The 24,278-nt window shown below is 51.1% G+C and overlaps 8 protein-coding genes across 9 annotated transcripts; 2 read left to right on the top strand and 6 right to left on the bottom strand.

The window, feature by feature from the left end:
- Positions 1 to 55: 55 nt before the first annotated feature.
- Positions 56 to 887, bottom strand: PV09_03898 (uncharacterized protein; the record flags this gene model as incomplete). The annotated part of the gene is made up of 1 exon (XM_016357163.1): positions 56 to 887. One exon carries the CDS (start codon positions 885 to 887, stop codon positions 333 to 335), a length of 555 nt encoding a protein of 184 aa, XP_016215252.1. The 3' UTR covers positions 56 to 332.
- A 1,155-nt stretch (positions 888 to 2,042) lies between these two features.
- Positions 2,043 to 5,729, bottom strand: PV09_03897 (uncharacterized protein). The gene has a single exon (XM_016357162.1). It carries the CDS (start codon positions 5,004 to 5,006, stop codon positions 2,826 to 2,828), a length of 2,181 nt encoding a protein of 726 aa, XP_016215251.1. The 5' UTR covers positions 5,007 to 5,729; the 3' UTR covers positions 2,043 to 2,825.
- Positions 5,730 to 10,621: 4,892 nt separating this feature from the next.
- On the bottom strand, positions 10,622 to 11,444 carry PV09_03896 (uncharacterized protein; the record flags this gene model as incomplete). Its single annotated transcript, XM_016357161.1, has 3 exons — positions 10,622 to 10,930; positions 11,013 to 11,299; positions 11,366 to 11,444. 3 exons carry the CDS (start codon positions 11,442 to 11,444, stop codon positions 10,622 to 10,624), a joined length of 675 nt encoding a protein of 224 aa, XP_016215250.1.
- Positions 11,445 to 13,619: 2,175 nt separating this feature from the next.
- On the bottom strand, positions 13,620 to 15,425 carry PV09_03895 (uncharacterized protein; the record flags this gene model as incomplete). The annotated part of the gene is made up of 5 exons (XM_016357160.1): positions 13,620 to 13,874; positions 13,924 to 14,126; positions 14,180 to 14,253; positions 14,816 to 15,309; positions 15,369 to 15,425. The coding sequence occupies 5 exons, from the start codon at positions 15,423 to 15,425 to the stop codon at positions 13,620 to 13,622; spliced, it is 1,083 nt and encodes a 360-aa protein (XP_016215249.1).
- A 371-nt stretch (positions 15,426 to 15,796) lies between these two features.
- On the top strand, positions 15,797 to 17,146 carry PV09_03894. Of its 2 annotated transcripts, XM_016357159.1 has the most exons (3): positions 15,797 to 15,965; positions 16,025 to 16,116; positions 16,174 to 17,146. In XM_016357159.1, the coding sequence occupies exons 2-3, from the start codon at positions 16,026 to 16,028 to the stop codon at positions 16,971 to 16,973; spliced, it is 891 nt and encodes a 296-aa protein (XP_016215248.1). In that variant the 5' UTR covers positions 15,797 to 15,965; position 16,025; the 3' UTR covers positions 16,974 to 17,146. The 2 variants fall into 2 exon arrangements, with proteins under 2 accessions (XP_016215248.1, XP_016215247.1); XM_016357158.1 differs by having other exon boundaries at positions 15,797 to 16,116.
- On the bottom strand, positions 17,099 to 18,055 carry PV09_03893 (uncharacterized protein; the record flags this gene model as incomplete). Its single annotated transcript, XM_016357157.1, has 2 exons — positions 17,099 to 17,817; positions 17,873 to 18,055. 2 exons carry the CDS (start codon positions 18,053 to 18,055, stop codon positions 17,143 to 17,145), a joined length of 858 nt encoding a protein of 285 aa, XP_016215246.1. The 3' UTR covers positions 17,099 to 17,142.
- A 459-nt stretch (positions 18,056 to 18,514) lies between these two features.
- On the bottom strand, positions 18,515 to 19,777 carry PV09_03892 (4-hydroxybenzoate polyprenyl transferase; the record flags this gene model as incomplete). Its single annotated transcript, XM_016357156.1, has 1 exon — positions 18,515 to 19,777. One exon carries the CDS (start codon positions 19,775 to 19,777, stop codon positions 18,515 to 18,517), a length of 1,263 nt encoding a protein of 420 aa, XP_016215245.1.
- A 324-nt stretch (positions 19,778 to 20,101) lies between these two features.
- On the top strand, positions 20,102 to 23,719 carry PV09_03891 (uncharacterized protein). Its single transcript, XM_016357155.1, has 2 exons — positions 20,102 to 20,547; positions 20,605 to 23,719. The coding sequence occupies exons 1-2, from the start codon at positions 20,280 to 20,282 to the stop codon at positions 23,673 to 23,675; spliced, it is 3,339 nt and encodes a 1,112-aa protein (XP_016215244.1). The 5' UTR covers positions 20,102 to 20,279; the 3' UTR covers positions 23,676 to 23,719.
- Positions 23,720 to 24,278: the final 559 nt, after the last annotated feature.

The following is a 24,278-nucleotide window of genomic DNA, read 5'->3' as shown; positions in this document are numbered from 1 at the left end:
AGAAACAAAATTGAAGGGGGAAAAAAATAGAGAGAGAAGAGATACCAGACTTTCCAAGCAATCCAAAGTCCAATTTTTGTCTCAGTAACATGGCTCCTCGAATCGACCGGCTAGCACCGGCCACTCTCACCACGATCCGCGGAGACCATGATGATAGCGAGTGTCGGTGAAAGCAAATAAGAATTCAAAGAAAGGTACAGCCCTCACTTCCTCACAACCCCCAAGCGAACAGCGCCGCACTCCGCACACCCAAGCTCTTTCAGCCCTCTCCCCAAAAAAAGCCCTCTTTCGGCGAAAAGGCGTGTCGAGAGTACCGCCCGCGGCGTGGCCGTTCAGGCAAGGACCTGGTCGGGCGTGGCCATGCCGCGCTTGACCAGTTCCTTGGCGACCGGAAGCCCGTCGGCGACGAGAGCCTCCGATTTGAGCTTCAGGCCCTTGGGGCCGCTCGGGTCCTTCTCGAAGACAAAGTAGAAGCTGCCGAGGCCCTTGAAGTCCCACTCGCGGCCCTCCAGGTCCTTCACCTTCTCGCCGCCAGCGCTGGGCACGTGGAAGGTGCCGTACATGTTGGCCACGCCCGTCAACTCGTAGCCCTTTTCGTTCTCCCAGATGAGGTAGCAATGCGGCTCGTGGTAGTGAGCGCTGAAAGGCGCGTAGACGGCCACGAGGGCGGCGAACGCCGCTGCGCCCGGCGTGGCACTTGGGGCGCCGCACTGGGAGAAGGTGAAGTCGTCCGTGGCCCAGGGGGCGTGGCCGGTTGTCTTCATGTTTCCAAAGTCGAACTCGCGTTCAAAGTCGTGCAGCCACTCCACGACGGGGTGCTTCTTGTTCTCTTCTGTCCAGCCGCCGGCGTTCTGGACGATATGAACGGGCTTAGTAGAATAGGACATCTTGTGATGAGTTAGCCGTAGAGCCGCGAAGAAGAAATAGCGTCCGCGCTGCTGAAAGACGAAGAGTTCGAGTTGGTTGATTCGTTGTCGTTCGGTTAGCCTGTTGATCGCATCTGAACGAACGTCGCGTCGTCTCCTTTGCTGCTTAAATACTCGAGCTCCCAACTTCCATCGCGGATTATACCGTGGAGGATGCCGTACGATACCAGTGCCATCGAGCTTGCAATTGTGAGTCTCAACTCAGTCGCTCGCCTTCGTGTGCATCGTGGTCTTGGCCTTCATACGGGAATTCCACTTCCGACATGTAAGACGTCGCGGACGCCGACGTGCTCACGTCCTCGACAGCATGGCTCCAATCTGTGCAGCCTCTTCGTCCACGCCACAGCATTCGAGATGTGTGCATGTTGCTAACTCTGGATACATTCATCACGGAATGCTAGCTTTCCGGTACGTTCAGCTAGCTCTACAGTACGGCTGAAGTCGAGGAATTCGTGTTCGGAAACTGCCGGTCCAATGACTGGCCGAGTAGACGCTGAGGCCAAGACTCACTTCCATACTCCAAATTCGGTACCTTAAGAACTCCGCAGCTCTGAATGAAATGGTAGTAGTAGTGGCAGTGGCCGCTGCAGCAATAGGAGAAGAACAAGAAGAAGGGGGAATGAATATTCAAAAAAAAAAATAAAAAAAAATAAAACCGGGGGGCCTAGTTCCATCCGCAACCTTAAACCCGCAAACCTCATTCACCGGGAACCATGCGTTAGAGAATTCGAGCTTCGCTTTCGACGACGACGACGCGCTCGTCGAAAAGCGTGGTGCACTAATTTGAGGCTGAGAAGGTGGAGAAGGAAGAAAGAAGGGCAAGGAGGAGTAAAGTTGGGGCTTCCGAAATGGCGCACGCGACGTCTGCCCCATCCACCCATCCAAGGTATTTGTCTGGCTGGTCAGGCAGCATTTGATACAAGCCGTCGCGAGCTATGCAAGGCAGACACTTCGGCTTGCCACCCAGGATGCGCGATGCTCCTACAGGAATGGAGGAGCGTCGAGGATGGCCTTCAAGAGAAGACGTTGGTCAGTCCCACTTTCCAGGCTTACCTCCTATTTGGATGCAAGATGTGTACTTGTACGACACCAAAGCAACGCGTAGAGCAGATCAAGTGTCTTTTCGAAAAGTCTTGATTCATCTAAATATACAACAGACCACCCTTCGCACATCGAACGCCGTCGAATATGCAAAAAATCAGAGAGGCCTTCTGAGAATCGAAGAAGTGTGGTCAGCATAAGTATTGCACTAGTAGAGTAGTAAAAGTAATTTCCACCCAACCATGGACCAGTCTAAGCCGCACACGTTGCAGAGTGTGTCACTCGAGAGACACCGTGATTGTTTGACCTCGTTAAGAGATCAATTTTGAGAGAGGAGTTTTCAAAAACACAAAACAGAAGACGAGGCTCCCTTTCTCTTAGAAGATGTCCGGGTTGGCCCGCCAGCATATGAAAAAGGAATTAGAAAAACACGGCCGTAATCGAACACAGGTAAAGTAAACCACCAACCGACCACCGACCAACCCCATAGGACCCGGGGAGGCCACCAACCCAACCCAACCGGCCCGTCTTTTTCTTTTGTCACCCAAACGCCGAGCTAAAAATCAGACAGTGATGATGAGTATACACCGGATCTCACATCCACCAGCACGAGAGATCCAACCCAGAAAGCACAACAAAAATAAAGAATGATACAGGAGACTTTTCATGTTGCCTTCGGTCCACTCTCCACCCTCTCCGACGCTCCTTTGAAAGTAAAGGCAAGCAAAGTAAGAAAGAAGCGGTGATTAGTAGCACAGGTAGTAGGAGAAAAAAAAGAAAAGAATAGAATCCAAACGGTAATCGCCCCGGACAAACTTGGGAGAAACGCGGGCCGGGTACCAAGTCGGAACAGCACAATCACCGCTCCACGAAGTCCAACAACGCGGCATTACCTCCACAGGTTTCCCTGGACTTCCTCTCATCGCGCTCCACGTCGCTCCCGTCACGTATTTCTACGTCCTCCAACCCCAGGTTCAGCCCCATAAATCCGGAAGTGTGGCTGCCGTTCGCGCTACCAGCTTCATCCTCGTCGAACTCGTCTTCTTCGTGATCGCTAACCAAGCCAGGTGCCGTGCCAGGGCTGAGCTCCATCTCGACATCGCCATCTGATGGCGTCTCGGGGACATGTTGGAAGACAGATGGGTGAAAGCCTACGCCCGTAATGGGTGGCGGGTGCGAATGCACGATGGGATGTGGCTGCGGCGACGGGGTTGGGTTAACTGAGAACGTGGGCATTTGACGACCAGCCGCTTTCTTCGCACTTGGTTGACGAGACGATGAAACGTTCGGTGTGGATTGCGAACGCTGTAGGTTTTGATGACTTGTCGAAGTTGATTTGGGAGGCTTCTTTTGCTTGTGCTTGCGCGCTTTGACTTCGACGTCATGATCAGAATCCGAGACATCGTAGACGGAAAGGTCGACCTTCTTCTTGGCATCAACAATGAACGCCGGCAGATCTGAGGTAGACATGCCACGGCGTTGCATGAGAGAGCTCAAGTGTGGAGCCAGCGTGCCCTTGCGGCTGTTCTTTGCAGGGCGGGGTGTCGCAGAGGGCTTGGGGGAGCCTGTGCTAGACAAGTCGATGATGCGCTCGATCGGATTCTTGGTTGAGGGTTGCTGAAGGACGAGCGGGTTGACGTGTGGCTGATCGACGGGCGTGCTCAGGGGGAACGAGTCGACGCGCTCTGCGCGTGACGCGGGGGTGGGAAGGGGCATCGAGTTAACTCTTGATGGGGCAGGGGGATGCTGGTCCTTTGACGCAGGCTCAGTGGCAGTCATGGTAGCCTCATCGACCTGCACAATCTCTCCACAGGCGATAGCCGCAGCTTCATGGCTCTTGTAATCCTGATGATGAGCGATACGGCAGTGATTGAGGAAGCCTTGGATGTTGTTGAAGTTGGAGCGATGACACACGCTGCAGCGCAAACGGACCCACTCGTTGTCGGCCTGACGCTTCATGATCATTGGATCTCGGCCAGACGAGTTTCCGTGTTCTTGTCGATTGCCGGTCGAGGTGCGTGACGTCCGCGCAGCCTGCACGGGAAGGTGGAAATCAAATGCATTGCCACGATGCATCGCGCGGTTGCCGCGCGTTGTCATTGGCGTCCCAACGTGCGAGCCGCCATGGACGCGCCACGGGTCAAAGGCAGGGTCAGGCAGCAGCCATGTCGCGTAGTGGCGCGCATACGGTCCGTCCGTAACGCCCCAAGGCGCTGGGTATTGCGGTTCGGTGTAGCCGGCTGGAGCCTTGAGCGACTTGCCAGTGCCCTGAGTGACGGTCTGCGAAGGACCAGAGAATCCCGGATAGGGCATAAGCTCGCAGCGGCGGAGCTGCTCGAGACTGATCTGACATTTTGCGAGTTCCTGCTCTATCAGGCGCAGCTCGTTGTGCTTGTGGAGGATCTCCAGGTTGATGTGGGCCTCGATAATGGCGCGCAGCTTGTCCAAGTTGGAGTCCAAGTCTACCTTCATCTGCGTGACAGCGAAAGGGTCCGTGGCGGAAGTTGCGGCGGGCTCAGTCTTGACATCATCGTTGACGGCAGGGGCGGAGGAGACGGGGGAAGGTGCGGCAGAGGGTGCGAGGGAAGGCGCAACTGACGACACGGGAGTTACACCGGCCGGTAGCTCCTTCTCTTTCGCAAAACCGGCGGCAGCAGCGGGAGCAGGGCTGGGCGAGTACGGCCTGATGTCAGCCATGGAGATCGTAGGCGTCGGTGGGTGCGACGACACGACCGCGTCTACACCCTTTGGCAGGACCGAAGGAGCCTGCACAGCGCCGTCGCCTCGTTCGCTTTTCAGCTTCTTGACTTGCGGCGGAGCATGCTGGTGCTTAGGCGTAGTCGGGTGATGCGCGTCTCCACCGTCGACTCGCTTGCGCTTGACAGAGCCGGTGGCACCGGTGCCGGAGGCGTTGGTGTTCAGCATGCTGATGTCAACCCTCGGCTGCTTTGGGCGCGGCTTGTGCAGGTACATCTTGTCTGCGAGTGCCTCATCGCTGCTTGGCTCGGTGCTCCAAGGCAAGCGAAATATGGTCTGCATGGCACAAGCAGGAGCGCTGTGGTCTCGACAACATGCGTGGTGTGCGACGATGCGCTGTGCGAAAAGCAGTTGTGGGTTCCGGTGACGACACGAAAAGACGTGTCGCAGCGTTTTTTTTTTTGTTCCAGGTGGCAGCTCGGTACCTTTCGGAATCGGGTACCAGAGAGTTGGCAGTGAGCAGTCGTGCGCGCGCGCGCAAAAGATTCCGACCGAAGGGCAAGGCCAAGAAGAGAACCAAAAAAAGAGGGTGTGCCGGGAGAAGAAAGGAGAGAGTATTAATAGAGAAATAGGCAGAAGGAGCAGGCTAAAGAGCGAAGTGAAGAGAAGGTATTAAGCGAGGCAGGCAAACAGTGGTGAATGTTGGAGGGGAGTGAAGCGTAGGAGCAGCAGATCGGTCCACGGAGGGTTTGAAGTGAGCAGATAGGGCTGCAGCGGCGAGCGCAGAGCAACTATCTAATTAAAAAGACGCGAAGACGAACCAAGCAAGCGTATTCCAGCTGTTGGTCGTATAAAACTGCGGATGCCGGGGGGCGAAAGGTGGTGGTGTTGGGGGGGGGAAAAGAAAAGGAAGAGGAAGAAGGGGGCCAGGTGTGGTAGAGAGGGAAGTGTGGGAGTGACTTTTGGAGTAAGAGTGTGGGAAGAGAAAAGAAAGTGGAAGATGCGGGTGGTGAAGGAAGAGAAAAGAGCGACGAGACAGAGCCAGAGAGAGAGAGAGAGGCAGAGAGGCGAGCTAGAGACCAAACGGGGCGAGGGAAGGGCGGCCAGGCGCCACTTTTTCCCGGGAAGTACAGCGAGGCAAAAAAGGTTCAGAGAAGGACAGAGGCCAGGACCGGCGCGGGCATTGGCACTGGCACTGGGCTCTGGCACCGCTCCACGCTTGCACGGCGATGGTGCGCGCATCACTTGCTCCAGCTGCTGCTCGCAAACCCACCACCGCGGCCGCCTCCCACATCCACACACGCATGCGCGCATACAAAACACCCACCCACACTCGCTTCCGGCCAGTTATTTGTCTGCTGCCTTCCCGGCCGTCGCAGCGAGTCGTCGCCGTGCTGGGAGCCTTGGCAAGGGCTGCGCCGGAAGAGGAGCTAATGCACTCGCTAGTAGGGATGCGTCGGCCGGCACTCCCTGTCAGCTTCCGGCCCTCAGGGGCCTTGCGCGCAAGCTCATTCGCTGGCCGGCCGTTGGATGCGCAGGCCTCGGCCGTCGTCGCTGCTCTGCCCTTCTCGAAACGCCGCACATCGTTCCATCCTGCTGCGCTGCGCGACTTGGTGGATCCAGCTTTGCGTCGTGTGCAAGTCGAGCCCAGCGACACCAGCGACGAGACCGCGCGCAGTCGCCAGCGCTCGCTGGATCTCCGTCGTGTCTCAGCAGCACACCCCCCCTCGGCCACACCAACCACGCTGCGCCAGAGCAACCTCCAAACCAAGGAAGATCGTAGCATGCGCTGCATGATTCACAACCCGTGCCCACCCCAAAATTGGATCACGTCATATAACAAAAAAAGAGGGTGCGTGGTGTACTTACGCACACGCTGACCTCATTGCGTCGAACCTCCCCCTGGTCCATTGGCACGTCACTGTGTTGGCTAGGGGAGGGCGCCTGCCGGTCTACTGGCCACTGGGCCTAACGAACCCACTAATGTCGGGCGGACAGACGGCCCAAAGTCAAAACGGCTGAGCTCCCAGCTCTCGCAGCTGCCACAAGAAAGCTTGCCTGCGCTGCTGCCGGATTCACAAAAGGCGACGCTCCCGTTGATGCGCAGCACAGCGAACTTGCTCTGTGCCTGCGGTGCGAGCAAAAGCAAAGAAAGCTAAAAGGGCAGAGATGGCCGTGAAAAAGGAAAGATGAAGATGCAGATTCCCTTCCACCTCTCGCCCCCCTCCCCTCCTCCTTCCATCTCTTGCCCCCCATTCTTCTTCCCGTTTGCTCCCCACCCACATGGTTCCTCGCCGGATGCCCTCCTGAACATTTCATTCGCCACGCGCAAGTCTGTCTCCATGTACCTTTCCCCGTCTAGTTCCGTCGCGACGTCTCCCAGCTTTCCGTCCACGCGAGTCCGGTAGCCTGTCTGCAGGCTTGCCTTTCAAAAACGCAGCAGCGGGAGATCCCCTGCGTCAAGCCTTCGATTTCTTGCGATCACTCATCTTGCTCAAGATAAGAGGGAACACAACCTTCTGCCGGACAGGCCGCGAGTGCACGGTGTACCTTACACGGACGGCCGCCAAAGGAGAAGAAGAAAGGGGGAGAATGGAAAAAACCGGACCTGTCTCTTTAATTACACGCGCGCCTGTGCACCAGAGCGCGGTGCTACGTCTCGTACGCTGTGGAAAAGGAGATCCGCATTCATATGATGTCGGTTATGATTCAGGCACACGGCTTCTGTTTTGTGTTTCCTTTGTCCTTGCATTTTGTTAGAGCCCCGCTGTTTTACGCATTTTGCCCGTAAGCAAGAATGACAACACACAGCAGCTCCCAGCTTAGCTTCAGGTGGGTTGCCCGCTTCGGCTTCAGTTCCAGCCTCGGAGCTCCCGGCTTTTGTCACGCAGCAAAACGATGCCGTCATCACGAAGGATGCCTTCGCGTCGTCATCCCCCGCTACCGCACGCAAAACACGTGCGCGGGTACAAGAAGGAAGTGAGAGAAACACTCTGTGTTTTCGAGCGACGCGCGTTTTAGCCGAGCGTCGGAAGCAGAGCCGGAGCGCGGTGCATTTCCACGCGCGCTTTATGCCTGACAACAGTCCTGTTCAGACAATCTACGGAACTGCTGACCTGCGACGAGTTCGTCCGCTGTTCGGTTCCGTAGCTGCTTTGCTGAAGAAGCAGAAAAAGAAAAAATCCTGCGCATCCGCGTGATAAAAAAGTTTTCCCACGTAAGTAAACTTATCGGCACCCAAAAGCCGTGACGGCCCGCGGCATCGAGCCCCATGGACGAACGGGAGTGCAGGATGGCTCATCTTAGATGCGGCCTAAGGCACCACTTCTTGATGCCAGATTCTTTTTTTTTTTTTTTAAAATCTTTTTTCGTGCACATTGCATCCGATCCTCACGACAGCGCTGCGGCCTCAGGCTGCATTCGAGCTAGCCGATCTTGGCAGACTTGGCGATTTGAGGTCGGCGCGCACTCGAAGCCATGTTGAGGGATCGAAAAAATAGAATCAAGAAAAACCATCCTAGTTCTCGTGCATTCCTCTCGGCGCTCTACTTCCGTCAAAAAGAACGCGTTTGTTTGTCAATGACGAGTTACCTCTTTCGCAAGTCTGAGGTGATGTATCTCATCTTTTGTGTGGGCTATGTTTAGAATGCTCCAAACGCGCGGCCCTCCCCCTTTCATGCGTCCTGTACTTTTCGGCATGATTGCCGTGCCTAGAGCGTGTCCGTGATGCTTTCACTGACAGGATGCAATGATACGTGCGACGAACTGCGTTTTTAGTACTCCTTAATCTTCGCCACGCGAGCCGACAAAGGTGACAAGCATCTGATACGTCCTGCAGGCAATGATCAGGTAATGACAGAAGTGAGCAAAAGAAGAACATGCTCGGCTCGTTGAATGTCGACGCTATGTTTGACAAGTCGCTCTGCACGTTATGCCGACTGGGAAGAGACGAGTAAGTTCTTTTCGTAATGCAGCTTCAGCGCTGAAGGCTTTTCGAGCTTGTCTCCAGGTGATCAATGTCAGTCTCTGCATCGGGGGCTCGGTGGAAATATCTAGCATGACATTGTGTGAACATTTGCGCCTCGTTGGCGCGTCAAGTCCTTCGCGATGCCGTGAAATCGACATTTGCCTACTTGTCGGTCACATGATTTTGGTCGACTTCCCCTGACAATCGCCTCTCAGCCGCATAACTAATGTCAACTTGACAAAGCTAAGGAGTAGTGCGGTGCCACTGAGACCTCGATTCTTCGACTCCTGTCGCTTCTTTTTGCCTGCAAGAGCTCAAGCTTCATGTATTAGCATGGATAAAATCCACCTTTGCTTGACGCCTGCGACAATTGCCAACAAAGGCACCTTTCCCCATGCGCATCCTCTGTGCGGCTCTCTTTCGCGGCTACACCAGAATGGGTTCTGTCGTGCCTTTCCGCAAGCCTGCCGCTGTTGTCCGTGTCTCAGTTACAGGTGAAAAGAATAGTGGCAATCTTAAGTCTGACAGTAATATTGGATCTAACCTAACGAATACCACCTCGACTGAATCCGGCTCAAGCGACTTTCCCTATCACGCTGGTCGGTAAAGATTCCTAGAATCATCTGTTGCGGTGGAGACATGGTTTCTATTCCTACTTCTCTCGCGCGTAATAGTGGGTGGAGTAGTGGTAGACTTTGACTCTCTTTTTTTTTTTGCTTCTTAATAGTATCGGCTCGCCTCTGGTCGCCTTCGCTCATCGTTTTTTTCGTACTCTCAGTCTCTTGTTGTTCTCGCGCCGTAGGTGTGTCCCTTCCTTTCTTCAAAGCAACCGCGCTCTCTCCCACCCGGATGCCGTGACATCGGCGCGGATTTCACTCCTTTGTTTCGTACCATCCGCCTGCTCAAAGGGAAACACGCGACAATGAGAATCGCACTCGTGGTTTGGGGTGCCTCGGCCGCAGTTTAGGCGGATCGTGTTACCTTCACACCCGTCGCCGCGCAAGCTGGCCCCTCTATGTGTCTCGTCCGCACTGTTACGACCACAGTCACTGTCCCTCCCGTGAGCATCTGGGAAGCAGAGATATCCGGTGGTCAATCGCCAAAGGAGATAGGCTGGGTTGGCAATGGCGGCATTGGCGCGTATTCCACGGAGCAGAGAAAGAATTGGTACGGCGGGTAAGCTTTGCAGTGGTGGTCGAGATTATGGTCGTCTACTCCCTAAGAGACCGGTCGCGGCGGCAGCGGAGGGCCGCCTGCAAGCGCGGAACCCTGGGATGGAAATCAGATGTCCGCCAGCCTCTACGGGGACAGCGGCGGGTACGGGGAAAATACCTGGAGCTCTTCAGGCTACAGCGATCATGGCGACCACGAGGCCTCTTCGACAGCCGCAGAGTCAAACAGGGCAACCCATTCTGAAACCCAACCAACTCTCTTGACGTCAAGTCATGCTTCTGCTCCCACTATCAGTCATTTCTTTCCCTCGGGAGGATATGCAAATTCGTCGAGTGCGAGGAGCGCCAACACTCGGTCCAATAACGCCAGTCCTGCTTTGACATCTCGCCGCAGCACATCAGCACTTGCTAGCTCGAGCGGCACTATACAAGCGTCGTTGTCATCCTGGAGGTCGACATCTACCCCAGCCACCCAAAGGAGCAGCATTCCTAACTCCGTGGTGATCAGTCCAACCTCGTCTGGCTCTCCTTCGCCAAGCCGTCCCCTTACGACAACTACGTCGCAGCCACTTTCAGGGTCATCTCAACTGGGCCCGCTCTCTTCAGTCTCATCAGCTTCAATGGTGTCTCTTTCGTCGCCTTCACAATCCGCGCCGTCTATGTCACCAACGGGCTCCTCTCCGTCGAGCCCCCTCGAGCTCGCGTAGCTCACAGTTCCCAAGCTCGGCTACAAGCTTGTCCGCTCCATCGCAGTCGACGGTGTCGACACTGACTCCGTCCCCGTCTTCCGCGTCGACCCTCTCTTCAACACCTTCGATCTACGGCTCCTCGTCCTCGGTTTCCAGTGGATCTTCCCTGTCCCCTTCGTCAATATTGTCTTCGTCCTTGTCCTCAATCTCGTCCTCGACAGGCGTGTTCACCTCATTGTCTGGCTCCTTCAGCTCGTCATCTTCGCTAAGCTCCGCTCTGTCGCCAAATTCGGCCTCTTCAGCGAGCTCAGTGTCGTTGAACAGTTCAATGTCCTCCACAAATTCAATAATCTCTACAAATTCAGTGACCTCTACAAGTTCAGTGTCCTCAACAAGTCCGGCGTCTTCGACAAATTCAGTCTCGACAAGTTCGGTGTTCTCAAACAGCTCAGCTTCCTCTACAAGTTTGATTTCGTCTGGCCAATCGACGTTTTCCTCTAGCTTAGTGTCTTGAACTAACTAGCACCGTATCTTCGACCGACTCATCCCGCTCTTCGTCATCCGCTTGCTCGACATCTTCAGTGGTTTCTACGTCCTCGATTGTTCTCACTTCATCGTCTAGCTTTACCTCTTCGGCCAGTTCTTCATCGTCGTTCAGCTCCATCTCATCGCTCCTTTCTACCTCTTCAATCTCTGTATCGTCTGTAACATCTGCTGCATCCACACGGTCGTCTTCGTCCTCATCCTCGATTTCCTCCCCAGTACCATCACCCAGCAGTGCTGTGCCAGTTCCCTGTCCCTCACTCACTGATTTCACATGTCACCCTGGCGGCTCAGGTATATTCCCCGAATCAGGCGACGTGGCTTCGATACCTCTAACCTTGATGGGAGTCCCGGGCACTGTCCTTGCCTGCGGCGGCGAACCGGATGAATTCGCCTTGCAGTCTTTCATGCTATGGGGCGGGACCATATATGATTGCTTCCAGGATTGTACTTTGTTTTCCCCGTGCAAAGTCGCTTGGTGGGATCCTGGATCCTACACATGCAACTGGTACACGACGCTGGTTTTGAATGTTATTCCCGGATCTACGAGCTCAGCGATGTGGTTGGAATCAAGCGAGGCTCCAGAGCTCACCACTTGTTATGGACCGAGTGTTTCACCACCGTAATTTCAAGTTTTCAACTTTGCAGCGTCAGACCTGTTTCTTTGCTTTCTTTTTTTTTCAATTCTTTTCAAATTAGGACAACCTTGTCAAAGGCGGACTATAATCATGCTACCAGATTCCAGAATGCAATGAACATGAAGCAGTAAACATCACCCTCAAGCAGGCTTGCTCTTGGGGTTTACCTTGATTGTCAATTCTTGTTATTCCATACTTCTTAGCCCGAGCGTGAGCAGAAATTCTCGTATATACAGGGGTTTACGACCTTACTTTGCGCATGACGATGAGCAACCCTCTAGAATATAGAAAATACAAACGTCTGCTGTAAAGCTCCATGTCGTCCAGTACATTACAATCAGATGCCATAACATCGACCAAAGTTTAGGGTCAAACGTGCAGATAATCATTCTTAATTGGCATTGAGGGCTTAGCATCATAAGTTAACCTTCGGTGCCTATATCATTTTTGTTGAAGCTTTATGCTCTGTGACTTGAATACGGCGAGTTATTTATTTTTTGTATTTCTTTTAGCTCCGTCAAACAGTTGAAACAACCCTTTGGCACAAAATCAAAACTTACCAGCAGAACTGAAAACGTTGTGAACGTCGAATTTTCATCTGAGCACGCTTCGGCGACCATCCGCTGTATGCAGACTTATTTGTTGTCGAGGCAAGTTCTGAAAGCTTCTGTCTCTATCAAGTTGAAATGGAGGCCGAGATTCTTGCAACGTACTACCCTTCAAGCCTTTGAGAGCGTCATGACAGTTTCCCGAACTCGTCTCAGCTATTCGCTTGATTGGTTGCTCAAGCGTGGAAGCCATCGACCTTCGACTGGCTTTAATTCGCGTGTCAAATACGCGACGCGCAGCACGGTGGTGGTGTACGGATCTCGAGTCTAGGAACACTGACTGAGAACTCGGGCGTGTATAGACTGGTCTATTTGCGGTTGTATATGGTTCTTGGATGAAGGATAGTGCATTAAGCGATTGAGACATTTGAGGCGTGAGAGTGTTCTGGCTAAAGCGCGAGCAGCGACGGTATGATGCTGGATACTCCGGCTCATACCGTGGAACACAGCACTGTGAACTTGATATTGGAAAACTCTGGTGCCGAGGTAGAGCATTTGACAAGTCTGACGAGTCTCTTTTTGTTTCTAGAACATTTCCTCCCTCTGCTCTTGAAAAGTCCGTTCTCTTCACCGTCCTTAGAGGTGCACAGAAGGAATTTGAATATATTCCTTCATCAAACTGGTAAGGTGAGCATCTTCCTGTTAAGCCTTCAGAGCAAGGGATGTACGAAAGATTCTTTCGAATTAAAGAGCTCTGAGATGCTGAATTCCTTGGTCTATCAGAACCAACGAACTGGTTCCTCGTCAGAGTGTCCTTGCCCTGGTGAATGGTATGATCCAGTGGGTTTGAAGTGTGGCTTTCAACGTATTTTGCGCTTTGATTGTAAGGGTTGAGACATCCTTCGTCAAATGCGTAGGAATGTAGGCGCGAGTGCAGTTTTCCATCCATTGGGGAAAAATCTCGTTGGTGTAACGAATGTGAGTGGGTATGTTCATTAACGGCGTAAGTCTGCCGTGCCTCACCTTTAGAGTTTACCTGGCTTGTTGAGCAAAACGATTCAAGATTTAGAGGTAATGCTGGAGCTAGACTTGGTGTTAACGGCTTTTTTGCTGCTTTATCATGATCGTAGAGATGATCTGCCAGATATTCATCGTAATTTCGCTTTTTGCCCGAACACGATGTCTTGTACGGATCTAAAACGTTAACTTCAACACATGGTAGGAAATAATAGTTATTTACCACTAGTTTGATGCATTGAATTTTCAAAACTTGGCTTCTTCTCACGAAATGCCCAGGTTGTGCGCGGAGTATGAAAACCTAAACGTCTTAGCTGGGTTTTTAACACATTGTTTTCTCTGTTAATATTAGCATCCTCATTGACGTAAACACACATGAGCCTACCTTGCTAGCGCCGCCCAATTTCCGAGATAATGCCTGATCTCAGGCTCACGTTCCTTATATTTGGCATACTTCTTCTCGGTGATCTTCAAGTGATCAACTTGTGCCTTGAGCTGGACAGCCTCCATTCTCGTTTGCTCCAATGCTTTTGCCAAATTACTTGCATGACTTTCTGCCGCGCTCGCGGCTCGTTTAGCTTGATTATATCGCTTTGCCATTGAACCACCAAAACGAATGAGCGAAAGATACTGGAACTATTTTGGACATTAGGTAATTCTCCTTCATAAACTTGTCGTTACGCACACGTATAGCACTGGCAGAGTTTCCATCTCCTGAGAGATCGAAAGGCGGTATGCGAAAGTATTCTTGTGGGATATCTTTGTCATGCTTATCTTCTTGATCGCCGACGATCCCGAAGAGAAGTCGGGACGTCTTGTCGCATTTGTCACGGACACAGACGGGACAAGGCGCGCTAGGCTTTTCGCTCTGCGAATGGAAGGGCACACCTTGACAGCGAAATCAGCGTGTTATGAAGCAGTGTGGTGCGAAGAAATCATACCGCCACCTTCCAAGTGGTCGTTACACGTCAGATGTCCACAGCTGGCGAGCCAAAGGCGCGTCACAACACGCTCCCTGTCTCCATGGTCTGAATTAAAGCAATGGTCTGTACGTGGATGCTCATAGAGCTCGCTGATCGTCTTCTGGCAAACCGCACAGCTGAAGATGATATCAAATGGAGATGGAAGATCCGGTAAGGATATATTCGAACTCATATCGCGTTGTTCTGGAGGCAGTTAACAGTGGTCTTGAGTAGGATGAAATTGCTCGTGTCCTTTGAGAACTGAAATGGCAGGTATAATTCCTGGCAACTTCCTTCCGGGCGTCGCGGTCTAGCAGAGAGCTCCTTCCCTGTTCGACCAACGTGGTGTTATTCCGCGGCATCCTTTGGTCATACGTTGATACTGGGTGATAGGGATGGAAAATGTCAAAAAAATTTGTAGCACAACACTTCTAGACATAACAAATATCTCAGATATATACATGCCCCAAGATCTGGAGGGAGCGAAATATCACCTCAAATTTGGCTGCGACATTAGCTCCATGTTCTGCATGGGTATCTGGAACAATTTAGCAGCTGCGTTATCGAGAGGAAAAGGGTATTGCCAGATCGGCTTCTTGATATGCGTTGACTTACTCTCCGTCATAGCTCTGCTCCTGGGTAAGCTTATATGGCTTCGCTCCAAGCGTAGTTGGCGGCCGAGGTGGCAGTCCGCCCTCTCCCAATACACCCTTGCCCAATGCCGTCTCCTTTGCCAATAACACTGCAATTCCACCGTCTTTACCCTTCTCCTTCACCTCAACTAATTGCTTCTTCCCAGAGTCGCCCAATTGTAGAACGTCATCTCTAGGAGCGGCCTTGCTACCCACAGTCAACAAGGCAACAACATCTGCCTGAGACACACTGCTCAGTCGCGGGTATGAGCGGCGGGTGTCACGTTTCCAGTAAGGGTTATCTGCGATATCTGCTGCGGGTACGGTAACTGGATCATCGTATGCAAGCGGGTCGTTGGAGCCTGGTGGCGGGTTTCGGAACTGTGGATTGAGAGGAACACCTGTAGAACGCTTCGGATCTACAGCGAGAAGCTTGTTGATGCGACCCCAGATACCCGTAGGTTGAACAGTGTACTTCTGAAGGTTGGATGCATTAGCAATGAGCAAGGAAAGATCTCAATGGTAATGTTACTTACTTCAAATCGCTGAGCCGACAAGGCGGCGGACTTGGCCTTCTTTGCCGCCCACGACATGTTGTGTGGTTTGCTGTTTGAAGCTGCTGAGATTGGGGTGTGGTAATGGATGTGATGTCGTTGGTGCGGCTCCGCGACCACAACGCAAGCGAGGATCGCTTGGCGGCTTTAGCGCCTAAGGTACCCTTTCACTCAGTGTTGTACTAGCTATAGGTTATCAGTTTGCATTCTTGGAGAGCCTTCCTCCGTCTACGATGTAGAAGATGCCATGTTCGTATCTAGAATCCATCTCAAAACGAAGATCAACCATGATATTCCCCCATTTGTGGAGAAATAGTAGATTGAAGTACAAACGCAAGTACCGAGATCGGCACCGCCACTTATTCGGCGATAGAAACCCCGACACGGGCAGCATGAGAGTAGTGCCCTACCAAAGCTGTCCCGGAACATTCATTAAACGGTCGCAGAACTGTTCCTCTCCTCTTCGGTCTTTTGTCACTTATCTCTTCCACATACTTCCACATCTGTGACTTCTTCGCTAGAGTACGCGGCATCAAACTCTTCTCTTGACAAGGAATCTAAGGTGTGAAGCAAAAACAGGTGGGGCTAAATACCCTTACTTATTCTTGCTCAGAGTAAACAAGAATAAATTATTATAGAATGGCAGCCTCTCAGGCAGCAGTTGGCCTCATGGTCCCCAGCCATAAACCGTTCGACGGGAAGCTTGCGATTATCACAGGAGCTTCGCGAGGTACAGCTACCTAAACCACTCATTGTGTCTAATGAGAGCAAGAGCTGAAGTCTACAGGAATCGGTGCCGCAACATGCGAATATTTCGCAAGCCGAGGTGCAAATCTGGTGATGAATTACACCAGCCAATCGTCTGCAGAACGCACAAATAAGCTCGCCGACCAACTGGAATCCAAGTACCGCGTGAAAACTTTGGTCGTACCCGCAGACATGGGCTCTGAGGATGGACCAGCCCATATTATCAACGAGGCGAAGAACCATATGGCCTCCTCGCAAAGCGGAAAGTTCCAAATTGACATCATCATCAACAATGCAGGTGTATCCGTGAACCGTAAGATCCAGGACTGCGATGCTGAAGACTTTGCGTTTCAGTACAATATCAACGTTCGGGGACCACTTTTGCTCATGAAGGCAGCGCTACCATATTTACCTCACGATCGTAGTGGAAGAATTGTGAACGTGTCCTCTGTGTCCTCGTCCCTGGGCTTCATCGCTCAATCCGTATACGGAGGTACAAAAGCAGCTTTAGAAGCCATGACGCGAACCTGGTCCCGGGAGCTGTCTGAGCGAGCCACTGTCAATGCGGTGAATCCTGGACCCGTAGCAACGGACATGTACATGGGCACCACGGAAGAATTTGCTGCGAATATGAAACCGTTCATTCAGCATGCGCCGCTTATGCGAGCTAGAGAGGGTATTGACAGCGAAAAGGAAGTCGAAGAAGCCAAAAAGACAGGTGGTAGAAATGGAAAGGATTATGAGATTGCGGGGGTAATTGGAATGTTGTGTTTACCAGAAGCGGCTTGGTGTACTGGCAGCGTAGTTTGTGCGAATGGTGGCATGGCATTCACTGTGTAGTTGAAGTACATTTATGACATCAAACCTCCGGATTGGGGTCATGCAACCAGATGTCGATAACCGATTGTCCTTTCCTTTCGCGGGATAATTATCTCTTCCCACTTGTAATACATATAATGAATCATCACACCGTAGTCATGCAAAACTGTTGAGAACTGGACAGGCCTCGTCAGCCTCTATACCGTGCCTGGAACATCATCTCCAGTGTCCTCGCTTTCGCAATGCACTCCTTTAGCTCTTGTGTTACTTGAAGCAGATCTTCGATGGCCCCCATTTCCGCTTCTTCAGACGTATCATCCCTAAACAACCAGCATCCTGCTGATGCAACTCGCCTTAGAACTGGATCGTCCCCCAACTCAAATCCCTCCACGCCCTTCACACGCTGGTAATTAGCGCTCCGTTTTGCCGAGAACTCGTACTGCTGCGCAAGATCAAAAAATCGGTGCTTCGCACCCAAAAGCAAAGCTTCGGCCATACATGTCGCCCATTCGACCATCACTTCCGTGAACCCGCCTTGATGAGCGGCTTTAGGTGTCATAAGCAGATCCCCGGCTGCGCGATTCATGTTCAGCTTCCGCTTTTCGAGATTTGGGACATCATTCTCTACGGCCACTACATCTGAACTGTCCTTTTGCCAGGAAAGACGTGGCGTTGAGCGCCCCTGAGCGCGGATGGCCTCACCGCTCGAGTGACCAAAATCGACTTCGGCATCATTGCTGGTCAAAGAAGAGTCGACCTTGCGCTGGCGCTTGGACGATGTTGGAGGTATGTGCACAAACTCTTCATCGCTTTCAATGTCGTCACTTCCTAGATCTTGCTCGTGACGTGGGCGCTTACGCTGTGGCTGTCATTGTGAGACGTGATATTCACAAATTTGAAGCTGAGATCTGAGCGAATACCTTAATTACAGCGTTAAGAACAGGCCTTCCGATCAGAGATGAGGCAGTAGTATGCACAGGTTTGACTCGTGTGATGGGATACTTTGGAGTGTCTGGATGGCGTGACAGTGTTCCGCGAACAATTCCAGACTCATGATTTTTTGTGCTGACCGAGAAGATGAGGTGTTGCGACTCTTGCGCCATTTTGACTAACAACTTGTTCAGATAGTTTTATTCGATGTAGCAGGACTTGTTCAAACAGTGCCGCCTGCGGACTGCTTGTATGGGTATCGCAAATCTCGCCTTTCCCTCTGTGCAGTTTGTTAGTTTAACAATGGTATTTGATAGAAGTTTTTCTTTGAAACAATGAAGTACGACCTTTCTTTCCTTTTGTTCCTTGCAAACAGGATGGCACTACAGTACAATGAGATCTGGCATTGATAAATCTCGAGCGTTCATGATTGGGAATCAAGAGTTTGAAACGACAATAGCTCCGAATACCAAAAAAATTTGGATGAGATAACAGTGTGTTCTCAATTTTTGCCACTTCGTCTTCTGATCTTATGCCAGGTAGAATCAAAGGCTTGGTATTGTGTGCCCGATCGTCGATTCACTAAGTGATTCCCAGCTTTCGCAGTGCACAACTCACAAGTGAATGCGCACCTAAGTGGGAGTATGCAGCCCCTGACTTCTATCCGGTCCAGTTTCATACCATTCCAAATACTTAGCGAGGTATTCTCCAAACAACCCAAGCCCAATACCTCCACCAGTAAGCCAACAGCCATTTCTGAACCACCACCAACAGCTCTTCACGTTCTTCAAGTTGACTCTCCATATCATAACAGCTAGTGTCGCAATCGCGGATCCACAACTTCCAGCAAAGAATATTGGTCCTGCACCGACGACAGTTCCTGCTGCAGCCAGAAGCCCAACCTGCGCTGTAGCTAGACCGGTCAGGACGGTTTTCGTGTTTGCTTCATGTGCCAGAGCGATAGATTTAATGCCTGCTTTTACATCATCTTTGATGTCCATATGCGCGTAGATCATGTCATATAGAATAGTCCAACACACGTTGCTCGTGTAAAGTAGCGCGGCAGCAGTCAGAGCCGTAGTGTCTGAAAGCAGATCGATTCCCAAAGCAGGAAATCCCATCCAGGCGCCCCAGGAGAACGTGAGGCCCAAAACAGCTTGTGGATAGTACGTCACGCGTTTTGCAAGCGGGTAAAGTGCCACAAGCGGGAGAGAGGCGGCGCCATAAAAGAAGGATTCTGGTTGTGGTAGCTGCAGTAAAACGGCCAGACCAACCATCAACTGCCCTGCCGTAAAAAAAAGGGCGTTTCGAGGAGAGACAGCGCCGCGTGCGATGGGTCGAAGACGTGTGCGCGCAACATGAGGATCCAAGTTTCGGTCCCAGAGGTCGTTAATTGTGCAACCTGCCCCACGCATGACAAGAGCGCCTGTTGCGAAGATAGCAATCTTTCCAAGAACCACTGAGAGAGGAGCAATGGGCGTAACGAGTGGTGCAGCAAGAAGCGTGCTAAAGAGGCAGGGAAAGAAGAGGTAGTACGTTCCAGTGGGTTTATCCAGACGAATTAGCTCAGCATATGGCACGGCTGCACGAGGAAGATACGACAATAGGCCAGTGGTTGGCGGTCTGTACGGCTCAAGCTGCTCCGAGTTGAGCGAAGACAGAGTCTTCGAATCACCTTGGATTGTAGCAAGAGTTCGGCAAGACTCAAATGGACCACAAAGATATAAGCTCCGGGGTGATCTACTTCGTGAAATCGATGCTCTGGATGGCCATGTAGCATGAATTCTCCCTCCAGAGCTCGAAAATTTCAACCCAAGCGTCTCGACATGCCTCCTGCCGATGAATCGGAATGGAAGAGTGCCACACGCTCTCCTGCTACCTGCTCCCAAATGCATTGTGACCCCACATCTGAATGAATGAGTGAATGAATGAGAAGTCTGCTATTGTGCGTTAGAAAACCCTAAAACGTAACTCAATGGAATTCAATGTACCTGCAAATGATGGGGTGCGCTAAGAGCTCATTGTTTGCATTTCACGTTGAACTCTCTCCCTCAGAGGAGTCGAAAGGGTTGACGCGGGATCACGTGCTTTCCGCATCTGGTTCCTCCCTGATTTGGGATAGTCTCGACCCTCGCGACTCTCGGTCACTTGGTGGCCTACATTCACGTCTTTGAATTTATTGTAAGAGTAGAATGCGCTTAGTGACGCGCATAAAACTTCCCACACAGAGAGAGTTAGTCACTCATGCTGGCTACTTGAGCGTCCCTCTCCTTCAGTCCACATATAGTCGACTACGCATTCTCCGTGCCCTCCATGCTGAAATTCAACCGTAGCAAGATGAGCACAACGTGACAGTCTAGTCCAGGAGCCAGATGCAGCAGTAGATCGACTCCCAAAATGCCTGCATCACGACCGCAAGCTTCATTTGAGCCCATATCGCCTCACTATGATCTTCACTCGCTCGTCGAAAACAATAAGAACTTTGAATATGCAGCTCGAATCTCTATGGACAAGATTGAAGAGGGAGGTTTAGCAATGTTCGAGAGGCTTGTGTCGTTACATGTCATCCAGGGAGGCAAACCGCTTGTAATTGACGGGTTACAGAATCGATTTGACCCATGGCTCTTTACGACAAAATGGCTAATTGCGAACCATGGTTCAAAGCGTAAGAGCAGCCCTCTGTAAGCTGTTGATGAACTTCTGCTGAGAAATATACCCCTAGAGGAGAATGCATGGAATCTCACAACTCAGGAGAACATCCCCGTCACGATCGGACATTATCTGAAGAATATGGCGAAGCTCGCGAATCAATTTTTCGAGCGGCCAGATAGTTACAAAGACAAGAAGTCCCAACGTGTTTACTTAAAAGATATCGATTGTCCCCCTGTATGGCAGGAGCAGTTACGTGAACACATACCTCAGATTCTGTTTTATTGGAATGATGGTACGGGGGAATTGGGCGGTGCCGGGGCCCTAGATGAAGACATACCAGGCGTCGGGCGCAGGAAAGGCAGAGGAATTGCGCCATCAGGCGATTTGATGTCCTCTTTGCCGCAAGCCATGCGCGCAGAAAACCTCATGTGCTATATTGGTCATGAGGGTACATATACACCCGCCCACAAGGAGATGTGCGCATCGCTTGGCCACAACATTATGGTCAACACTTCCTCGACTTTTGATGAGGATGGCCAGCCTGAAAAACCGGGCTCGTCCATTTGGTTCATGACAGAGACCAAAGACCGGCACATTGTGTCTGAGTATTGGCTGACCGTGCTTGGCCATGATATAGAGATTGAAAAGCACTTTGCCCAGGTGGCTGCCTGGCGGAATGCACCATTTAAGGTGTATGTTGTCGAGCAGCGTGTCGGTGACTTCATTCTTATCCCTCCTCTAGCAGCGCATCAAGTATGGAACCGTGGAACCCGCACCATGAAAGTTGCATGGAATCGCACGACTGTGGAGACACTTGAAATGGCCCTAAACGAGGCACTTCCGAACGCACGAATGGTATGCCGAGACGAGCAGTACAAAAACAAAGCAATAGTTTACTACACCCTCCAAAAATACTCACGACTTCTTTCTCAGGCCCGCCTTCTCTCTATGCGCTCCGCACACGAAAGCAAAGCCATTGGTGCTTCCTGCAAGGTGCGCCAGGTCCAAAAGGATTTTCGACGGCTTTTCGAGTTATTCAAAAAAATAATGCTTTCTGAATCGTTCGGTCCAAGTACGCTCTCTAACGACAGCCAGCCTGAATTCTTGGAATACGATTCAAATGTGGCATGCTCTTATTGCAGGGGAAATATATTCAACCGCTTCCTCACTTGTAAGACGTGCGTGGATTTTTTCAATACCGGGATAGACGAGCCATACGATCTTTGCATGGATTGTTTTGTCATGGGACGTTGCTGTAGGTGCCAGAGCAAATACAAGTGGGTAGAGCAGTGGCACTGGAAAAATCTGCTTGCGGAGTATGAAGAGTGGAGGCATCAGATCTTGGAAATGGATTGCTTACCGACTGACAAGATTCCATTGCCACTAGAAGAGGAAAGGAAACTATTGCAAAAGAAGACCCTTGCGCAAGTCTGCAACGAGCAACTTGAAATTCGCCCTTGGGTCGACATCAAGAAGAAGAAGAGAAGAAAGGGCAGTGGGGAACAACTCGACGATGAACTCGAGCTGAATAAAAACGGCACCATGCAGAAAACAAGGAAGAAGACATCGAACAACACAAAGAACTGTCACTCATGCCGCCATCACCATCCGAAGTGGATGATGACTGAGTGTACCATGTGCGAGCGTGGTTGGTGCTATGGCGTTCTCTGGCGCGCGTACGACATGCACCCTTTATCCGTGATGGAGGATCTACGATGGGAGTGTCCACATTGCCAACGTATATGCTCAGCAGGAGCGTGTCGCAAAAGTCCACGGCAATCCCCGTATGAGCTGAAAGGTACTCTATTGGGACACGATACGCGCAAAGTGGCAGATGTGAGGAGTATTGAATGCTTGGTTGACTTCGAGAAAGCAAATCTGAATCATCTGGGAGTGGGCGTTGACAGGCATTTAAGCAATACTGAGATGAGATTGCTGAGACCCCAGTGGGAGACGGAGTTGGCGAGGCACAAAGGGATGGAAAAAAGTTGTTGGGATGAATATAACGATCATTTACCATACGGAGACGACGATTTTGATTCGACTATAGGGGAAGTCTCCGTACCAGATCGGAAGGTGAGCACCACGCGATCCAGCGATACATTTATGGCGATTGGACATGAAGAGTCTCTCCATTATGGCGGAGGTAACGATAATAGCAACGGCTACCGGAATCCTGCTGCTGCTATGCTTCGAACTGTGAAGGTAGCCACTTCAGCTATCTCGCCTGTCTCCAACTTCTCTAAAACAAAGCGACATAATAACGGCGATGGAGATTTCGTGGAACAGATCAAACTTGTTACATCAAAGAAACTCGAGGTCGCGGATAAGGAACGATCTTTGGCCAAAAATAAGGCAAACTGGCAGTATTTGCTTCCACACGAGAACAGTCGACTTGAGCAAGCCCGGAGAGAGGGACGGTATATTCAAGTCCTAGCATCGCTCAAGGGACTCGAGTGCGTTGTCAAGTTAACTGTCAATGGCGAGAAATTACGAGAGATTGTCGAGCGACCATCGACAACCAATAGGGTCAGAAGTTCTCACAAAGAATCTGCGACAAGTATGGTGCTACAGTCTAATATTTCACTAAATGTGGCGGCGCCGAGCACATATGCTAGGAATGACGAGCCCAATTCTACTAAAAAGTTCAAAATACGCGATGATGATGATGATGATGATCATGATGATGCCTTCGATGGTGCTTGTCGGAGAAGAGCAAAGAAGAACCAAAGATATGAAGAAATAGATATTGATTCTGAGGACGAAGACAAAGACAACGAAAGCCAATACCATCTATCTGTTGAGTCGCGCTCGAAACATTGGACACGCAAACATCGAAATGCCGGCGATGAAGAACTTTCAAACGAGTTACTCAGCACTACCAAAAACAGTAGTTCAAAACGACAGAAGAGGAAATGTGGCAAGAAACAGTCAGTAAGACGCAAAAAAATGCCGTTTGTAACGGAGTCACTGAAGATCAGATCACCAATTCGTGCAAGCCCTGGTGGCATTTCGACGTTAGAGATTGGCAGGAGACACAAAAACCCTTCAAAAGCTGAGGCAGAAGCAAGTAATATTGAGCTCGCAAGAGCAGCCATGAAGATGCATGAAAATCTTTATGAGAAGCTAAGAGATTGCTGAGGTACATGGCCATAGTGAAGACGGGAGCGGGGACAAGAGCGCGGATGTAAGAGCAACGGCCGCGTCTTTGATTCGAAACACTCACGGCTTTGCGGTAGTAAACGGTGATGCTCCTGCACTATTTGAGACTACGCTCAAAGCGAAGCATCCTCAACAAGATCATTGGCTCTTGTGGCAATACGATGAGGATTGTAAGCAAGAGCAAGAGGTCAGCGAATACAATCGATGAATAAGAAGATATTCGTGATGATGGAACGGGCACGCTCATAAACATGTCATGAATCCGCACAAAGCCGTGTTAGGAAGGAAACATTTGCGGCAGACGATAACTCAAGGGGAAGTCGTCAAGGTCACTTTTGCTCCGCGATGCCTGTACTAGCACTCATTAATACTGGTCTTTTGTTCGTTGATTCGATACCATGACACATCTCGGGAATCAATTCATTAGCGATCAATATACAGCTAGGTGCTACGTTACGCGCCTTTTTTTTTTTTTTTTTTTTTTTTTTTTTTGTCGTTTTCGACGTTGAGTTCGCTACGTGTATCTCAAGGTTAATTCTGCTACTTTCGAGAAATTCGCCCTGTGAAAGTTGGACATGTGGA

Source organism: Verruconis gallopava (assembly GCF_000836295.1).
Source record: "Verruconis gallopava strain CBS 43764 unplaced genomic scaffold supercont1.10, whole genome shotgun sequence".
Lineage (NCBI taxonomy): Eukaryota > Fungi > Ascomycota > Dothideomycetes > Venturiales > Sympoventuriaceae > Verruconis > Verruconis gallopava.
The sequence above is the reverse complement of the archived record's forward strand: the minus strand, read 5'-3'. Positions and strand labels throughout refer to the sequence as shown.